General features: G+C 32.7%; 1 protein-coding gene across 1 annotated transcript; it reads left to right on the top strand.

Moving 5' to 3' along the window:
- The first annotated feature begins 2,305 nt into the window (after positions 1 to 2,305).
- LOC114285592 (uncharacterized) lies at positions 2,306 to 12,946 on the top strand. Its single transcript, XM_028228634.2, has 4 exons — positions 2,306 to 2,958; positions 5,035 to 5,520; positions 11,164 to 11,679; positions 12,411 to 12,946. The coding sequence occupies exons 1-4, from the start codon at positions 2,464 to 2,466 to the stop codon at positions 12,492 to 12,494; spliced, it is 1,581 nt and encodes a 526-aa protein (XP_028084435.2). The 5' UTR covers positions 2,306 to 2,463; the 3' UTR covers positions 12,495 to 12,946.
- Positions 12,947 to 21,042: the final 8,096 nt, after the last annotated feature.

Below are 21,042 nucleotides of genomic sequence, written 5' to 3'. Positions count from 1 at the left end.
GTTTTTGATTCCGATCATGGACACTCATTATTACTAGACTAGTAAAATATGTCAAATTATTTTCAATTGGTTGACTCAAGTGTTTGACAATACTAAAAAAATATATATAACATGCAAGATTGTACTTATTTTTAACATTGCAGATGAAAGTATAACACAATTGACATGCACATGAAAAATGGACATACTTGTTTGGTAAAAATATTTCGTAACTAGAAAAAGTGATTTCGTTTTTCCTCAATAGGTATTTCACAGAATCAGACATGCATTCGCAGTGGTCATTAACAATACCAATAGCAACTGGGTAGAGACAAGCTGCTGAATTTATGTACACATTAATTTGATAATTCAGAATTCATTCATGTACTGAATTCGTAACATTCGACATGCATTCACAAGAATCAGAGTGTTTCATCACAATGTTTTACCATAATCAGAAATGCATTGACAACAATCAGAGTGTTTCGCCAGAGTGTTTTACCATAATCAGAAATGCATTGACAAAACCGTAAGTGCATTCACAGTGCTCATTCAGAATTAATAATAAAATGAGAAACATATTCACTTGGGGAGTAAACTTGTGTAATATTGTAATTTTATTGTGTAATATATATAACTAAAGTACTAATTTTATTGTGTAATTTTGTCTTAACATTGTTCGTAAACATTATCTTCGTAAATTACAATTTATGAATGAGTATATATATATTTTTTAAAAATATTAACAAATTTATTATTGTATCTAAATATAATTAGAAAAATGTAAATTACAATGTGACTATTTACTTAAGAACATAATCTGGAAAAAAAAAAAAAATTTATTTACACGAAATTTTTTATTCATTAAGAACAGAATACGGAATTTTTTATTCATTAAGAACAGAATCTGAAAAAAATAATAATTTACTTACAGAAAAATGTTAATTAATAAAGAACAAATATTTATTTATACGAAATTTTTTTGTTACCATTTATTCATTAAATTTTTTTGTTAATTTACAGAAAAATGTATATTAATTTTAATTTTTTTTTGTTCGTTAATTAATTTTTGTACTTATCAGAAAAATATTAAATTGTAAGTATTTATTTACTTGGTGAAAATGTAAACATAATTTTATAATATGTATAAATGAAGAACAGATTTTGGGGAGGAAAAATATGGAAGAATCAACCATGTTTGAGGGACATATGGGTTTGTTTTGCCCAAAGTAAATTTTGAACTGTGGCTTAAAAATTAACAAGGAAAAAATGTTAATATCCCCAGATCGGCAAATCTACAACGACATACCATCAATACAGGCCAAAATACAGTGCGATCTGAAGTGGGGAAAGGAAAAAAGTAGAAAAAAATAAAATCATTCCATTCATGAAGCATTGGGCATTAAGATCTACGAAATCAGAATGGGTTTGGAAGAGTTACCAGTTAATTGGTGGTGTATCGAACAGGGTTCGGTCTTGTTCTCCGCCGCCAGAAGCCTACTCCGGTGCCGATCGCCTCTGCGAAGCCGTATTTTGATGGCGTCGCCGGTGGTTGGGAGAGATCGCCTCGCTCGCTTCTTCCGTGCCCTAAGACCGTTGGGTTGTGTTGTGTGTGTGTGTGGTGGGGCGTTGGACGACATGAAGGAAGGAAAGAGATGTGAGGGTATTTTGGTCAATTTACCCGTAGAAGGGTTCCTCTCCAACCCTAGCAAGCGTGTTTTGTCGCATGTGGCTCATATAGCTGTTGAGCCCTTCCCAAACAGACGCTTAATAATCCATATTGAACTACAAGAATAGATTATGTTCTTAAACCCCAACCAGTCCATATTTTCTACAAAGAACCAGTTCATAAAAATATTCACAACGTCAATGAACTAGTTAAATTAAAAAATAATTTGGTTAAGAAATAAAAAATAAAAAATATTTTTATAGAATTTTATCCTTTGAGCGGTTGGAAATAATTTTTACAAATTAAATATAATTTTTCATATTTATTTTTATTAAATTAGTTTCTATTTTATTTTTTTTAAATTCTGATTTTTTTTTTCCTAAATAACAAATCAAACATGGTTCCAATTTTTTATTTTTTATTTTTTTTTATCTAACTTAATTCTTTTATAAATTTTGTTAATTTATCAAAGGGATTTCAGCAGGGATAATATTATCTATCAATTTATATTTTGATGACATCGACTAACTATTCTTAATATTTAGTTAACGATAGAGATTAAATTGTTATGTGAATATAAATCTCGGAGTCAAGATGTAATTTCTAAAACTTCAGAATCTATAGTTTAGTTAAATTTTAAGGAGGTGTAGGCAATTTGCCCAAAATTGAATTTATTGAATGAAAAAAAAATGAAGGCATAGTAGGGAGCAAGCAAAGCAAGGTATCCGATCTGTACATAACCCCACGACAACTATCGCCGTGTCTCTCTCTCTCTCTCTCTCTCTCTCCCCCTTCACTTCCAAGTCTATCTCTCCATGGCTGTTTCGGTCGAAGAAAAGCCAGAGGAGCAAGCACCAATTCCCGACGAAGAAGACCAACAACCCTCTAATGGCGACGACGAAGACGAGGACGAGGACGATGATGACTTCGAAGACGAAGAGGAAGAAGAAGAAACAGTGTCGAGAACGCGTTTTGAGAGGGCTAAAATGGAGAACCTATTCCAGCGAATTTCGACGGAGAGAGTTCCCCTGCGAGTCCACGACTTGGTGATCAAGGGCAACACGAAGACCAAGGACTCGCTCATCGAAGCCGAGGTCGAATGCATCAAGAAAGCCACCACGGTTCAGGAGCTTCTTCAGGCCGCTTCGATAGCCAACTCTCGTCTTCACAGCCTCGATATCTTCGATTCCGTCAACATCACGCTCGATTCGGGGCCGCCTGAGTTGCCAGGGACTGCGAATGTCATTGTCGAGGTTGTCGAGTCTAAAAACCCTCTCACTGGCGACATTGGCATATTCTCAAAGCCCGAGGTATCGGATTTCATGGCGCTTTTGATTTAGGATTGCTTGTTTATTAGTTTGAACTAGTACTTTATTGTTTTGTGTTGAATATATTGATGATTGATGTGTTCCTGTTGAGTTTATGAATAATCTCATTGTGCATTTGAGAGTTGATAGTAGGATTTTGCTGTTGGAAGTTCTTAGGTGCAACAAGCCTGATAGTATGAGAAATTAGGGCTTGTAAAACTGTATTAGAGCCCTATTGCTTATAATGTCATTTAAAGATGGAATGAGCTTCCATGAACTAGCTTTAGGACCCAATGCTGCTTGTATATACGAAGATGGAATGAGAAATTAGGGCATGTGCGGTACAGTATTGACCCTTACGCCTAATTTTATCATAAAAATGGATGTGAGGTGCAAGCTTCCTCATGCAAGTAGTAATGGTAAAAAAAGTCTATAACGAGAAAAAGTGAAGAACACATTTGGATGTTACCATTTCAGTTCCAAGCAAAGGGTAGCTGGTTCTGTTAGTTTACCTGATGTTCTTCTTCTGATAGTGGTTGGTTTCTATTGGCACCATTATCTGGTATGGGATTCATGTTACATCATGATATTAAATCTGATTAAAATATTAAATAACAAACTAGGCATGAGATCACTAAAATTTTGGTAATGTGTGACACATTCACAGACAAGGATTAACTGACCCTCTGAGGTGTTAGCTGCTTGTAGCGTGATCTGAAGTTGCATTCTAAGAAGAACCAACACAGTCCGTAGGGACCTGAAATAGGTGATATTGAATCCTTTTAAGGCTATTACCAGTGGATGCTGGAGTGATATTTTTTAGGAGAACATGCTTTTTATTCTCTTTATTAATTTTTTACCATTGCTTATTTTTGTTTTTTCTCCTTTTAGCAATAGTGTATGCTACTTGTATGTGTTCTGTGCATAACCCAAACTAGGCCAGGTGCTTTTGGATTGTCATTCTGTGTGTTTGGTCTATATTTGCACAAATATCGGCATATTTTCCTCAACAAAGTGATACTTTGTTCTCTCGCACAGGACACAAAGAAAAGCTATATTATTTTTTTTCACTATTGCACTGTGAATCAAAGTTAGGTATTTGAAATCTTCTGCAGCTCTACTGTAGCTGTGAAATTACATGTTCTTCAAAATGAAATGTATGGGAGGAAAACAAATAAGAACTCGAAGAAGATTAACATCCCTTTGAGGATTGACATGTACAAAGCACTTGAGGATGCCCATCTATGGGAAAGCTTGAATATGAGCTAGCCAAAAGGTCAAATGAGACTGAAATCAGCAAAATCGGGAATTAAGCCAATCTGTTCCAACAAGGCTGTTTAGGTAGGGTGTTGGGTTGCAATCATTTGAAGCTTTAGCTTCAAACATCTATTCCTCAAGTTGACTGAAACAAAACAAAAATGTGCAATGTGATAAATTTCATGGACATAGTCTTGTTTGAAAACCTAATCACTACTGTGGTGATATGCTGGCAAAACAGTGACAGTCGCCTACATCTTTCATGCATTTAATTTACTTTCTTATGAGTATGGATTCACACTATTAGTTATGCTTTAGTATTTTTCTTCTCTCCTGTTATACTTTGTCTATAGTAGGTGTAGCCTGTAGGCACAAGATTTTTGGTCATAATGCAAATGTACAATTCTGAATGTAAAAATTATTACCTATCTTACACTCTGTTAACATGTTGTAGTAGTTTCTTGAATATGTAAAGCTTGAAGGATGTAAAGATGTCTTTTTAGCAGTATTTGGTAGTGGCCTTGTCTATGGAAGCAAAATCACCAAGGATTGCCTGGATATCTTGACCATGTTCAAGAACACATTCTAGAGTCTACATCCTCACATGCAGAAAAAAGAATGATATGCATATTCCATCTTACACTCCCAATTTTAAATAGAGCAGCAAATAATCTGTCTCAATTTTTGTTGTCCTTGATTTTTTACATTTGTTTGTCTTCAAGAAGTTGTGCTGTGGAAATTTGTTAGGTGCATTTGAATATGCTATCTGATGTGCATTTGCAATATAAACATGGTTTTTGATGCTGTGAAATGCTTTTGTAGGCTAGATCTTGGTCACTTGAAGGATCACTCAAGCTAAAAAACTTGTTTGGATTCGGGGACCTGTGGGATGGTTCTTTGGCTTATAGCTGGGACCAAACTTCAGAGGTTAGTGCTGGTGTGTCCTTGCCTAGATTCAAAGGATTGGAAACTCCAATGCAAGCTCGAGTGTCTATACTTTCACAAGATTGGCTAAAGTTTTCTTCTTACAAAGAACAAGCATTGGGTCTGTCCCTTGGCATAATATCATCCAAGAATCATGATTTGTCGTACAACCTTTCTTGGCGTACCTTAACGGATCCGTCACAAATGGCATCTACGTCAATAAGGAGGCAGCTTGGACATGGTTTACTGTCCTCTCTGAAGTACACATTTAAGATTGACAAGAGAAATTCACCTTTGAGACCAACTCAAGGATATGCTTTTGTTTCTACATCTCATATCGGTGGACTTGTACCTGATTATCGGAGCTTACGGTTTTTACGCCAGGTTTAGTACCTTCGAGTGCCTTTGCTTTTGGTTTTTCCTCCACCAAATTTGCAGTTGCATTAACTTATATAATGCTGCATTGTTGAATTGTCTTAAATAATGAATCATAAAAAAAGCTTATTACATTATTATTATTGTTATTGTTATTTAACTTGAGACTTATAGCATTAAATAACTTTCTATTTCCTTTATATATCTTTTATTTTATATTTTATATTTTATATTTTATTTTAGAAACTCTCTCATAAATAGCATTGACTAGGTATGAATGGGTCTTAGAATATGATGATCTTGTTCTCTTACCAGTTTGACCTTCTTGCTGGTCTAGTTTTAATGTAATCCAATGCTTCAGAGTTTCTGAAACAATATAGTCACTTAGCACTATCTGTCATTATTGATCTCTCCATTCTCTATAATGTTTGATATAAAACAATATGTCTGTAATGGTTATTTTTTTAATCATGATAACTTGAATATGTTTAGCTTGACCGACTTGTGTAATCAAGCCTAAATAAATGATTTATGCATAGAGTTATGGTGAGTCTAACAAACAAAAACTCTTTACTTTGTTTTTTCTCCCTTCAGAATTTTGATAGGTATATTTTCTGTACCCCCGTTCCTTGGGTGGTCATCAGATGTTAAGAGAGGAAGGGAATTCAGCTAGGAAGCACGGATACGGGATACAGATATGATATGATATGGATACGGCGATACGACAAAATTTGAAAAATTAGGATATGGGTACGGCGGGGATACGTTCGTAAAAAATATTATTTTTATAATTTTTAGTAATGTAGTATGTATAAAAATAAAACTTAAAGCAAAAGATTATACTTTTTTCCATGATTTTATTACCAATTCGTTAAATATCTTCCTCCATTCAAGATTATACTTTTTTCCGCCCTGTTAAATTCATCCAATTTGCCAATAAATAAATAAATAAATAAAATTCACATTCACAGATATGTTTTATGCAACAATTTTTTACTTTTAACCTGAAGCATAAAACATGTTGTGAAAAGCACATCCTAACAACTGCTCAATTGAATTTCCAGTTTTCCCCTTTCTACTGACAAAGGGAGACACAGATAACATATTCCTTTCAATTTCATATTTTTCCGACTAACCAACCAGAGATGGCTAATACCAAACTTTTAAAAGAAAATGGAAATTATAATTTTACAATAAAATATAGCAGGTTAAGCTAAAAGCACTAACCGCCAAATAGACAAAACCCTATGCCCTAATTGCATACCCATCTCCCATGATCTGAGCAAGAAAAAAGGGGTTAGTACAGTGAGAGGGAGAGAGAGTGAGATTAAGTGAGATGAAGAGATAGAGAGTGAGCGAGATTGAGCGAGAGGAAGAGAGAGATCGAGGGAGAGGGAGAGAGAGAGAGAGAGTGAGATCGAGTGAGAGAGAGGGACTGAGATTGAGTGACCCTGACAGAAAAGTGGGAGAGTGAGAGCGAGCAAGCAAGAGAGAGCGAGAGAGAATGAGAGAGAGTGAGAGCGAGAAAGGACGAGCCTTGGTCGACGTCGATGACGACGACTCAGAGTTGCTGCTGTTCGCGAATTGCTATAGAGACGACGACGTTGTTGCTGCTGTTCGAGTTTGAGAGTGAGAGGAACTAGGGTTTGTTTGTTTGATTTTTTTTTTTTTTTTTAGATTGTTTTTGTTAATTTACATTTTGACCCCATTACAGACACGGCTGCACGACAATTTAAAAAAATACAAGACACGACACTTCGAGGACACACACAAAATATGTAGTTTTATATTTTATTATATATCATATATATAAATAAATCATTCAAAGATAATAAAAAATATAACATGATACTATTCTTTTCAATTTACTCTTTTTGTTTTCTATTTGAGATAATCTAACCTTTTCAATTAATATTCTGCAATCAATCTAGTAATAAAAAATAGGATTTAGTTTTTTGAAATTAAAGAATTGAAATTGAGTCGAAATTAAACATTTTTATGAATAATTTGATCTAATAGAAATTAGTTTGTGAAATTTAACTTTTTGGAATAAACTTTAATATTTCCATATACGTTATTTTTGATTAGTGGTGGAAATGTTTTGAAATACAAGTTAACATAGCACGAATCCAAAATGACATGACACAATAACACGAAAAAACAAACAGGTTGAGTTAGTGTTGAAAGAATTCTGACTTGAACACGAGATAGCACGACACAAAAATGAGCAACACGTCACGACCATGGTTGTCAAGATCGCGATCCAGATCGTACGATCCTACGATCCAATATACACCATTTGATCCGACTCGTGCTTTGGATCGACCCCAGATCAGGATCGTGGTAGGATCATGGAAGGATTGTTGGGATCGTATCTGGATCGTGACTCCATGCATTCTAGATTTGAAGGGTTTTTTGGCGACTTAAAAGCAAAGAATCTTTTGTCGGGAGCAAAAAAAAGCAGAGAAGCAGAGAAGTTGAGCTGCGATTAGGGAAATACAAATTGGGGAAAGAGAAATTAGACATCAAATTTCGGAAATTGCCGTGCACGAACCAAGTATGCTTCTTCTTCGTTTCTTCTTCTTCTTCGCTGCTCTTCTTCCTTTCTCTTCGCTGTTGTTCTTCGATCTTCTCTGTGGTTCGAATCTTGTCTTCTTTTTCTTTCTTCACTGCTCTTCTTACTTTCTCTTCGTTGCTCTCATTTTTTTTTACTTCGCTGCTTTGCTTTCTTTCTCTTCTTCCTTTTTGTTTCAGTATATATTATATATACCGAATCACCTTTTTTTTTTTTTGCTCTTATTTTTGTTTTTGTTTTTGTAAATTATATATATATATATATATATATTATATTTTAAGTCTTTTATTTGTTCTTTGCTTATTTAGTTTGTCTTGTTTTCATTAAGAAATAATGACAATGGTGTGCAAGTGTTGTATTTGGTTTTATTATGTTTTTGACTTCTTTTTTGGAAAAAAAAAATGTTTGAATGTTATCTTAAATTGCTATATATATATATATTTTGGGGCTCATTCTATATATATTTTGATAGTATTAAGTCATATAAAAATTATTGCATTTTTTTATCATTTTAGTAGGATCTTACGATTCTCAACCGGATCCTACAATCCGATCCGACAGACCCCCAAAACGATCTTATGTAGGATCCCGATCTTAACCTTGGTCACGACACAAAAATGACCAACATTGCATGATTCCCACCCTTATGTAGAACTTGGCTTGTAAGGCCTGTGGTGAATCTTGAGGTTATTACATATTTTATTTTGGGGGACTTACGTGTAGGTCCTAATAAGTAGACTTATTGTCTAATAGATTTTATGATAATTAATGGCGTTTTTCATCAAATACTATTAAAAAAAGTCAGTAATTGTTAATTTTCAGCGACGGTTTAAAAATCGTCACAAAAAATATCACTAATAAGTTTTAGCGACAGTTTAAGAAAATTGTCACAAAAAAAGTCACTAATTTTCAACTTTCAGCGACAGTTTGAAATTTTTTTTACAGAAAAATGTCACTATCTATAAGTTTTAGTGACAATTTATAAAAATCATGACAAAAAAAAGTCACTAATTGTTAATTTTTAGCATGTGAAAAATCGTTATAAAAAACTACTTTTAGCGATGATTTTACGAGGACTTATTTTCAATAAGACTTGATGGGAATTAAGTCCAACTATTAGGATCTATTGGTAGTTTATCCTTTTACTTTATACTGTAAGAAATCAATAAAGATGATGAACATCTTTTTGGGTAAATAATGATGATGTACATTTAAGAGAACTTTTATTCATCAATGACATTTTTTATGATAAAAAAGTCTCTATTCAAAATTTGCCGAAAAGAAGTGTGGCTTTATACAAAAGGAAGTTCTAACTTGCCTTGTACCTGATGTTTTGAGTTTGTGGTAGGGAATTTCTTAAGCTACATAACTTTCTTAGCTAGTAAAATTCTATTATACTACGGCTCTGTTTTTCTATCCTAAAATCCTGAATCGTTTATCTTCTCGTGTGAACTGAAAAAAAGCTTATGCTTTGATCCTTAACAGATTTTGGGCTTGTTTTGTTTCACTTTACATGATATTCTGTTCTTCCTTTTTTTCCTTAAAACATTTATTTGTTTTTTAAATAAAATTTTGTAACTACAAAAATTAATCTTATCCAAGTTCCATGTATTGCATTTGCAGATGCTGCACTTTCAACTTTCCAATGTCTCAGAAAGTTTAATTCTAGCCACGAGTTTGCTCGGTACTATGTAGGCATTCACATAGGAAATAAGAGGCTGTAGAGCATATTTACCCATAAAAAGTTCTTACTTATTCCTGCAGGGGTGCAGCGTGCTTTTAGGATTTGTGATTCATTTGTTGTGAATGGGCCTCATGTTTGCAGGAAACCACAAGGAAAGACTGAAGTGATAAACAGACTTTGTGATTTTGAGGGGGAGAACCAAGTATGGACAAGATGAAAGCTTAGTCTAAAATGGTTTACTTTTGTGCAGCATAGGCTAATACTCTGAATGGGAGGAGCTGTATGAAGCAATTGAAAATGCTTCAAGGACAAGAGGAAGGTCAAAGAAAGTCTAAGTTAAGGGAGTGAGTAAAGATATGAGAGCTAAAATTTTAATAAAGATATGGTCCTACATATAGCTAAAATGGTGGGGAGGGATGTGGGCAGCCAGCCACAAGTAATTGGTATACAGGTTTTAACTGTGTAACTTCTTGGAGTTGGATTTATGTTGTTAAAGGATACTAGTGATTATTAAGAGGGGTGAAGAATGTAGCAGTTAGTGTTGTGGCTTTTCTTTTTCTTTTTCTTTTTCTTTTTTCTCTACGCTATGTTTGGATTATGGATTTGAAGAGGCATTGGGAAAGGGAAAGGGAAATGGAGAAAAAAATTTAGCTTATATTTTATTCACATTTCGCTCACTTTTTTCCTTTTCCTTTTCCTTTCCAAATCCATGATCTAAACACAACCTTAATATATCATTGAGAAAAGTTAAAATAGCCAAATTTTGTAGAGCATGGATTTAATTACATTTCATGCCATGTTCCAGGGGTTTTAATTACTGTACCAGATTATGCTCCTCTAGTTATGCAGAGACAATACTTGTCCCTACAAACTTTTCACGGCCTATTAACATGAGACTTCCCTGACTACTGAAGGTAGTGGCATCATACCGGAATAACTCACCGAACACATTGTTGTCTTTCTATACAAAGTTATGTAACAAAAACACATTTGTGACCATTGGTTAATGTTGATTGTTGCCTTCTTTGACTCAGAGTTTGACTTCTCTTTTGGGAAGTGATAGACTCAGTTTCCAGTGACAGTGTAGCTTGTTTTGATCTATTTTTATTTGGACTGTAATTGGCTCACTTGGTTGTTTTGTTGTTATGGTTCCTTAGCTTTTTAATAATGTGAGACGTAACTTCTTATTTATCGGACATATTTTGTAATTTTATGTGTTTGGTTGACCAGCAAGAATTGAAACCAAGATCCTGCCCCATTTATTGATGCTTCTACCCAATATGGTGAAATAGGAAACCTGATGTAACCTTGCTTCATACACGTTTGCATTTATCCAGCCAGTGCTGAACAAACTTCTGTTACTGTAATATGTTTTTTTGGGTTTTGTCAACAGGAGTTCGATCTTCGTTATGCTTTTCCTCTGGGTTTTTATCATGCTGCTCTGAACTTTGGGGTCTCCTGTGGTGTTCTTTTTCCGTGGGGAAGTGGATTCTTGAATAGGCCCTCATTCCTACCTGACAGATTCTTCTTGGGTGGCAATACTACTCCAGTTTGCACGTTGGGAGGCCCAACAACGCTTTTGGGTTTTAAGCCAAGGGGACTGGGCCCTACTCAGCCAAGGAGAGAAATTACAGAAAACTCCAATGTCGAAAGTTCTGACACTCATTCTGGAAGGGATTTTCTTGGTGGTGACCTTGCTGTTACTGCTTTTGCGGACCTTTCTTTTGATCTTCCATTGAGGGTGTTGAAAGAAGCTGGTATCCATGGACATTTTTTCGCTTGTGCTGGTAACCTCACCAAATTAACAGAGAATGCATACCGAGATTTTTCTTTCAAGAAATTCCGTGATTCTTTCCGAAGCTCTGTAGGATGTGGGATCATTATACCCACTAAACTATTTCGTATGGAGGTCAGTTTCTTTCCCGAGATATTTATATTGAGCAGCAGGGGACCCTTGTGATGGGAAAAGGAAGGAACAAGAAAATAAATACTGTTTTCCTTCATTGTATGTGTATTCAATTGTTGCAATGAAGTGCGGAACCTGACCCACTATAACTGTTTTCTCTAAAGAAATATATTTTTCTGTAGTGCTTTCTCCTGTTTTAAAAAAAGAAAAGAAAAAGGACTATGCATCACAGGAAAGTTAAAAACCAATTTTCCTACGAACTTTCTTGTAAACTATACAGTTGGTGGAAAACACAAATCTTTTATATTTTCCTTTTCTTTACTTGAACTTACTTTTCTCATAAACTACTTTCCTGTATGATGTTCCTGACAATTGAACAGGCTGTTATAGGATTGAAAAAGGAATTATGATGTCACACATGGCAAGGTGTTTAAGGCAGTTTTTGAAATGTTATAACTGTTGTAGATTGTCTTAGGCAACTCTCTGCAACATTTGTTTGAGAGGACTATACGCCAAACATTGTTGAAACATGTCATCAGGTTGCTGGTTATGTCTGTTGAGAACTTTTTATGTTGATAAGATCCTTTGGGATTCAATTAAATCGTCGATGCATGAAACACGCGTTTGCTACAGTTTCTTAGAAGTGACTTTTTTCCTGAACTTTATTTAGATGTCAACTTACGAGAACTAATCCCAAGTAACTTTCTCACTGATGTTTTTGGTTTTGTTGTCAGGTTAACTATTGTTACATACTGAAACAACTTGAGCATGACCGTGGGAAGACTGGCTTGCAGATTAGCTTCTCTTCACCGGTATAAGATTTGGAGCGAGTCATTTTTATCCTTGTTTGATTTCCAGCAAGATCGAGTTAATATAGGAGGCCTTTCAGAACCATTTGATAAATTTGTTTCTTCTCTGAACATCTCAATTCAGATCAATTTAGATGGCTCCATGGTTTTTTGTAATTTCTAGTGAAGCGGGAATACGGGTAAACAAGAAGTGAAGTATCACTATAAATGTGGTTGTCCTTTGGTTCACATTGGTTGGAGAAACAAATGGAATTGTCAAGACTTCCAAACAGTTTCAAAGGATCTTACTGTACCTCATTCGTTTGTAGGTAATGGTGACATACGTCGAAAATTATATGTTTTCTGTTCCACATGCTTGTTTCTTCTTGAATTTGAGAGAAAATAAAAAGGCGACCTTCTTTGTTCTTTGGTTTCTTCGTCTCTTTTGACAGAAAAATAAAATTGTATTGATTTGGGTGAAATGGACTCCTTCACTGTCAAGCTATGTGATCTATATTCCCATGGATTATGTTTTTTCTGGATTAGACTCAGATGTTTAATAGCTATAATGCCTTGACTCCTCTCATAATCTATGGTTTACTTTATAATCATATGGTTAGAACATTAGTATTAACCTCTTCAAAATTTTAGTCAAATTATAACTTAAAAAGTCATTTTTCTATTTTAATCAAACTCTTTATTTTAACTTAATTCTATTAAAATATTTGTTATTCTTTTTTTTTTTTAATAAAAAAATTAATGAGCTATCAACCAAACAATTCTTATGTTTTACAAAAGGTAAAATTGGAGGGAAAAAAAAAAAAAATTGCCGTTGACCGGTTGACTGGCCGGACGTCCGACTGGACTTCTAGGCGGATGTTTGGTTGCATCCAAATTGCGTGTTTTAGCGATGAACAGTTGCTCGTTTTATCAGACGAGTTACTGTAGCAAATTTAACAAAACGTTAATTTACAAAAAATTTGTTGAGGCTGATGGAGGAAGGATTTGATGCTGATGCTCTTTACAATAGCTTCAAAGGTATTGTAGAGAGCCTGATATGGATGCTCTTAGTCCGGAAAACAGTAAATTTGTTATTATCTATAAAAAAAAAAAGAGAGTAAATTTGTGATTAGCTCAATTAAAAAATTAATTGAGTTTTTTTTAATTTTTTTTTAAAAGTGAAAAAGATAAGTTTAAATATATTTTAAAATTCGTTAAGTTTTTAAATCAAATTTAAACAATTTATTATTTTACTTGATTTGTTTACGTTGTGTTTAATTGAGAGATTTGAAAAAAAAAAGAGAAAAGATGTTTAAAACTAAGTAAAATGTAAACATATTTTATATACATTTCATTTATTTTTTTTCAAATCTCCAAACTAACTACAGCATACCAAACACAGCGTTACAGCCTTAGGGTAAAATGAATACTGGGCACCACGAGCAAAACATGGAATCTATGGATTACGTAAAGAGCACAACCTTGAAATAGCCACACTATATATAATATAATATGATATAGTGAATGGTAGTAATTATCTTAAAATAATTAGCCTTAATTACTTATTATTTGCCAAGATCCAACAATATCTTCCTGAAAAACTAGTCTTAGATGTAGTCAAATATTTTGAGCGAGTCACTAATGTAGTCCTCTCTCTCTCTCTCTTTCTCTCTATTTGTGTTTCGCGTGGCATACATTATGTACTATTTACAATAACAAAATAAATTTCAATTTAAAATAAAGTTGACTCATTTTTTTCTTCAAATTTTATTTTTTAATTACCATTTCACGATCAATGCTTTAATTAGCGGGGAGAAGGATTGATGGCAGGTAAAATGTCGCTGATGTGGGCCCTAAAAAATGCTTATTAAGGAGACGAAAAATACCTTTGTCACAACTTAATTTTTGAAATTATTCTAATAATATTCTCTTTTTATGTCCAAGCATTCGTTTATTAGGTTACTCAAACCAAGCTTAAAAAAATGGTTAATCAACAAATATAACAAGTTTGGGACATTCTTATTATATTATTTGTACATTAATGAATGCAAATTTAACCAATGGATCTCACCAACTTTCATGTATTCAATGGTTGAAAATCTCGCATTGGCTTGATCTTGCGACCTAGAATATTTCAACGTAGGTAAGAAATGACACTTAATATTGGTGGGAATATATATATTTCTTCATATGCTATATAGTATATTATAATCATAAGTTGTGTATGAGAGTAGTTGTGAATTGTATATGGGAGCAGTTCCTTTGCCTTCAACTTGTAAATTGGTTTATTTTAGTTTTCAGTGATTTTTTTAAAAAAATTAAATTTATTATTTTTTAGATTCCAATCCTAAATTAAAAAAAAAAAAAAAAAAGTTCATGAAGCCTCAAGGAATCAAATGCTATTTGCCATACCTAATATGAAAGGAAAATGCTATTTACCATGAGTTTTTGTCTTAAAAACTAATCTAAAATGTGAAGTGTACGGTATAAATTTAAAATTAATGAAATAGGAGAGTAATATCCAGAATAATTGTAATTGAATAGGAAACTTCATTGAAGCCTCAAGGCCAGGGCGGAGGCATGCGAGGGCCAAAGGGGTCACGTGTCCCCCCTCAACTTTTGAAAAATTATTTTTTTGTCTCTAATAAAAATATATATTTCAATTTAATCCAAGTAATATCTTGAAATTTTTATATCACTATTTTCTTTACTTTTTTTTTAATATAAAAAATGTTTAATTTATCACTTTAAATGTTTAATTATGCTAAAAAAAATTCTTATAAATTTTATAGTAGAAAAATATTATATATCACTGATATTTGTCACTATTTTATATCACCTTTTATACGATACATTATTACACAATTAATGACAACTAATAATATATTGTCATGTAATTCAATTATTCAAAACGACGAAAAAAACAAGTAATATATAATAACCTCTGTATATTATTTATTCATCTTTTTCTCATTTCTTTCTTTATCCTCACTGTATCTCTTTATGTGTGTTCATCTTAATATAATTTTGTTTTCATACTCTATGAGGGTGTATGTAATTATTTTTTAAACTGTAATGATCATCATATATAAAATAAATTAATAACAATAAAGATAATGATTAGTTAACTTGACCTTATATTTAAATATAACTTTTATATCGTACTAATTTCTAATCCTATTATCAAATAAAAATGAAATTTTTGTTAAGATTTTAATTCAAAGGTACTTTTTCTGAGCCAAAATCCTGCCACTGCTCAAGGCATCAAATGTGAGAGTTCAATCATGTAATGACTATACAGAAGTGACTTTTCCGCATATCACCATATTTTATACTTTATTTTGTGAGCCCTATTTTGAGTACACAATGATCTGTATTGTACATTTTGTAAACTTCATGTAAAAATTATATGTGCAAAAAATTAATTTCTAATTATATTTTATTTTAGGGTAAATTACATATACCTCCCTTGAGGTCTGGCTAAATTACAGATATCCCCTGAGGTTTCGAAAATTACATCCCGCCCCTTGAGGTTTGTATTTTCATAACAATTTGCCTCCTGAGGTTTAAATTTCATAACAAATTACCCCCTAATTTGTTATGCAAAAATAGCATTCAGGGGGGAATTTGTAATTTCTCAAACCTCAAGGGGGTATTTGTAATTTAGCCAAACCTCGAGGGATATATGTAATTTGCTCTTTATTTTATAAATTAGTTGGGGTAAGTTTAAGTTTAAATTTATACTTGTCGTCTATCTAAAAAATAAAATATAATTTATTCATATGTCTAATGATATGTGATGAAATTAATTGCATGCATAACTTATTTTTAGGCCAGGTTTGACAAGTCCCAAAAAATTTAAAAAGTCAAAAAGTTACACAAAAAGTAAAAAAGTCATTACTATTCATAAATAAAAAATATTAAAAAAATATCTTATACATTTTTGTAATACAAAAGTTTGAATTACACTGTCAGTCGTACTGCCCCAGCAGGAGGCAGGTCATACACTTTTTGGGCCAAAAAAAAAAAAATTACATATGTAAAGCTACAAAGTTTGATGGTAATGTTGGGCCCTTGGGTGCCCACTAAGGGTTCCGTTTTGATAATCTGAACCGTTTAATATGTAGAACTCGTCGAGTATTATATGTTTGTAAAAAATCACATTGATCGGATATTATTAACTATATGATCAAATCAGTCTTATATAAACAAAACGGATGGTGTGATAGTTAACTGTTGAAAAAAAACTAATCCGATCATATAGCTATTGATATCCGATTAATGTGATTTTTTACAGGCATATAATACTCGACTAGTTGTACATATTGAACGGTTCAGATTATTAAAATTGGACCCGTGGTGGCCCCCACGAACCGACCATCACTGTCCAAACACTTTGCTCCGAAGGAGGGAATAATTTGTTGTGTAAGACACACTACCCAGCAGGGCAGCCGTACAACGTACTCAACTTTCTTTCCTTATACACTTTATTTATACAATTTTTTATTACACATTTTTCGTAAAAAGACAAGAAGTTAATTCAAATATTCATATTTTTTTTCTCACCTTTTTAGTTCAAAAAAACAAAAAATACACTTATTTAGGACACTCAAAATAACCCTTCAGTGTTGAACTCACGAGATGAATGATTCAGATCATTAGATCCAAAATAGAACCCACAAGATAAAATATAGAAAACAGTGAAGAGCCATCCCCAAGTATACATGCATATGAATCATGATAGCCTTAAACATCATACCATAACATAAACATATGCATGAAACATGATGATGTGGACAACGACATCAAGCAACAAGAGACGACCATAAATAAATAATAATGTGATTGTGCACATAAAGAAAGAAAAGAAAAGAAAAAGAGAAAAAGACAGACATGCTCATTCTCAATGGATGGTGGATCCGCATTAATAGCTTCACGTACTCTCTCATGCACATATATGGGGAAATTACAAATTAATAGAACAGTAAAAAAATAATTGCATTATAGATAACAAAATTTCTGGTGCAACTCTGACATAAAAGAAATATTTGTACTAAACACAAGAATGACTTGCACTATGCACAAAGGATATTTGCACCGCCATGAAAATATAAATATTCTTTTACTGTCTCACTGATTTGAGTCTTACTTATTTTATTTATCTAATTTTTTTAAATAGAAAAGCAAACACTTGGGAAATCAAAACACAAACACAAATATATATATGTATATTGTATGTTATTTAAGTGGTAAACATTTTCATTAAACCTAAGGTCTAAAATTTGAGTCTCCCTCTTCTTATCTATCTGATTTTTTTTTCCAAATTTTAAATTGAAAAGTATAAAAAGAAACAACCAAAAGTTTAGATACGAAATTCAACTTTCACTTCATATAATAGTATATGAAAAAAAAAGACATTTAAAAATTAAATTAAAAAGAGGAAAAAGAAGAAGGGTTAGGGGTTGACTTTAAGGCGTGGGGGTGCCCTAGAAGTAGAAGTGAATCTTGCAGTTGCAGACCCGACAACCTGTAATTCATATATATAAATATATGTTTTTTATAATACGAACAATAATCTTCACAAGCCAAACCAAACCAAACCTAACCCAGCCCTCTCTCCATTCCCTATTTTGTTGAGAAATGCTTTCCTTAAGCATGGGTTTGGTTGGAGAATTGAAGAGGAATTTAAAAAGAAAAAAAAATATTTGAAATAATTTTATTTATATTTTACTTGATTTTTTTTCTTTCTTTTTTCAAATTTTTAACTAAACATGACGGAACATAAACTCCTAAAATCATTTACATTCTTTCAATAACAAACAACCCAACACTAAAGACTTTGTCTGATTATAATTAAAAAAAATAAATTTGAAATTTCAATTCATTAGTTAAAAAGTAAGTTAATTGAATTAAAAGGTGGAAATTTCATGGAATGCAATTTTTGTTTGTCTGTTTTCGTGTAAGTATTTCCTGTGTGTCCGAATTGTACCAAAGAGATTCTCATGGGTACTATAAATTTTAATTCAAAAAAAAAATTGTCACACTAATATCAAATTTGCCGTGTAAAAACTCAAGTTAAATTATTTAATATTTTTGGAGTAAGTTCAAATGATACTTTAAATTAATAGGTATTAGTTTAAATTGTAAGACTCACGACTTTTGTGTTAAAATTTTAAGAAATAAAGAAAAAGGTATCAATTAGTAAATGAAATAGATAATCATTTCAAAAAATTGAATAATTTCTCATTATTTACAAAATCACATGAATAGTAAACTTTTTTTTTTTGGTTTGGGAAGTTAGCTTTTTGAGTGTTTGGGCTGTGATTTCTCTCAAGATGCCCGTGAAGGAAAGTGTTTGGAAGTTGAAAGGAAAATCAAGTGGCAAGCAATGGTGGCAAGTCCTTAAATTTATATATATATATATATATATATTTTAAGTTCTTAAATTCGATAACATATATGATGTTGTCCACACGAGCGAAGAATTTTTGGGTTTCATTGGATGCACGAAAATAAATATTCCTAGGTCTCACTCACGAGTCCGGCTTGCATGGTCTGGTTGTGTATTTTTTAGTAAGTGTTTAAAATTTCGCTTCTTTTTTTTTAAAATTTTTTTTTTATATATATGGAAAAAAATAACAAAATTTTGATATAATTTTGAAAAACAAAATTAAACATAATTTTAAAAAAAAAATGTGAATTTTTTAACCGTACACCAAACACTCCTTAGTTTAGGAAGATAGGGGATAAGTAATGTTGCAAATTGTGTATATGTTTTTTTTGGTACCATTAAATTGTATATAGTATGATATCTTTTAGAACGAAATAAAAGATCAGATAATCAGGCAATTGGTTTAGTATTTGTGTAACACCCTTTGTAATATGAGATCTCGGGTTTAATTTGTATGGAGAGGAGTTTGATATCCTTTGTAGTGGTGATTTATTTCTCCCCTATTATGGGGATTGTATGTGGTAAGTAGTGATTGTTGAGTTTAGGTTTGGGCTTGATATATTGATTATATTAGATTTTGTTGACTTTCTAATTATTGTGGATTAGTAGTCAATTTGATGATATTAATATTTTTCATATTTGTAATTATTCTCCTATCAATTGACAAAATAAAGAAAAAGAAAAAAAAGATCAGATAAGATTTAAAATATTTTTTTGATAGTTAGATGTCCCACTAAATAAGATTTTGGGCAAATTATACTAGTAGTCCTTATATTTTATTTTTTGTGTCATTTTGATCCATATTCTTTCTCTTGACTCAATTTTAACCTTTCATTTTAAATTTTATGTCAAATTGGTCCAATTGATAATATTGTTATTGTTTTTAAGGAAAATTATCACTAAATTGGTTGATTATAACTCATTTAGTTGAGTAAATTTATAATTTTACTCATAAAAATATGATACATGACATTTATGTGCATATTTTTCATAAAAGAATGTTAAGAAATATAATCAATTGAACACACTCTCTCTCTCTACCTAGGAATATTGTATTCTTGGAGAAGAACTTTACAAAGAAAAAATGGAGGCAAGAGGTTGGAACCCAGTGCTAAGAAGAAGAGAAGTGGCTAACTAAGGCAGTAAATCAGTGGAAAATGACTTGTTGACTATCTTTGTGGATGAGATTCCAAACTCAATGACTCCAAAGAGTCTGTTTACTGTGTTTAACAAGTTTGGTGTAGTGAAAGATGCTTTCATCCCGTCAAAAAGGCGAAAAGCAACGGGATCAAGGTTTGGTTTTGTGAGATATGATTGCAAGGTTGCTGCTGAAATGGCGGTGCTGAAGGTTGATGGCCTGTGGTGTAATAATAAGGCACTGAAACTGAAGAAAGTAGTTCAAAAAAGGAGAGTATAAGCAACATGTAATGGCAACCAGAGGAGATGGTAGAATGATGCAGCGTCCCCAGAAAAGTCTTGTGCAAAGAAGGGTGGACAGTGTAGGTAGAAGATCTTTTGCAGAAATAATGCAGAATGGTGGCAATAATGAGAAGATGAAGTTAGTAGTAAAGGCCTTCGAAGCTGGAAATGGGTGGCTTTATGACAGTCTAATAGTGAAGCTGAAATCTTTTCTCTCCTTTAATGAGTTTAAGGAGGAGGTTGAGAGAAGAGATGTGGAGGAAGTAACAGTCAGAGATAGAGAAGGAAGGTTAGCAGCGCTAACCTTCAAATCACAGCAGCATAAAAAGGAGGAAAGATTAAAGTTAGAAGAGTCGATGTTAGAATGGTGTGGCTTTGTCACAGATTGGGAGAAAGGAAAGTACATTATACAAGAAAGGTGTGTGTGGCTTACATGTGTAGGTGTCCCATTCAATTTGTGGAGTGTTAGTACATTCAGAGACATTGGTGAGTTGTGGGGTGAGGTTGTTCAATTAGATAACGATATCAATAGTCAGAATTCTTTTAAGTGTGGGAAGGTACGAATAATCACTACCAGGATGGAGTTCATTAATACGTGATTAATGTTGAATGTAATGGAAGCATTTTCCCAGTTAGAGTGTGTGAAGAGCTACCAGTAACAATCAAGCCATGTCATTGCAAAAGCTTTTGCCTGGAGAATGAGATCAC

Source organism: Camellia sinensis, chromosome 1, assembly GCF_055761805.1.
Source record: "Camellia sinensis isolate YWXY chromosome 1, ASM5576180v1, whole genome shotgun sequence".
Classification (NCBI taxonomy): domain Eukaryota; kingdom Viridiplantae; phylum Streptophyta; class Magnoliopsida; order Ericales; family Theaceae; genus Camellia; species Camellia sinensis.
Note: the sequence above shows the minus strand (reverse complement) of the source record. Positions and strands in the feature narration are given on the sequence as shown.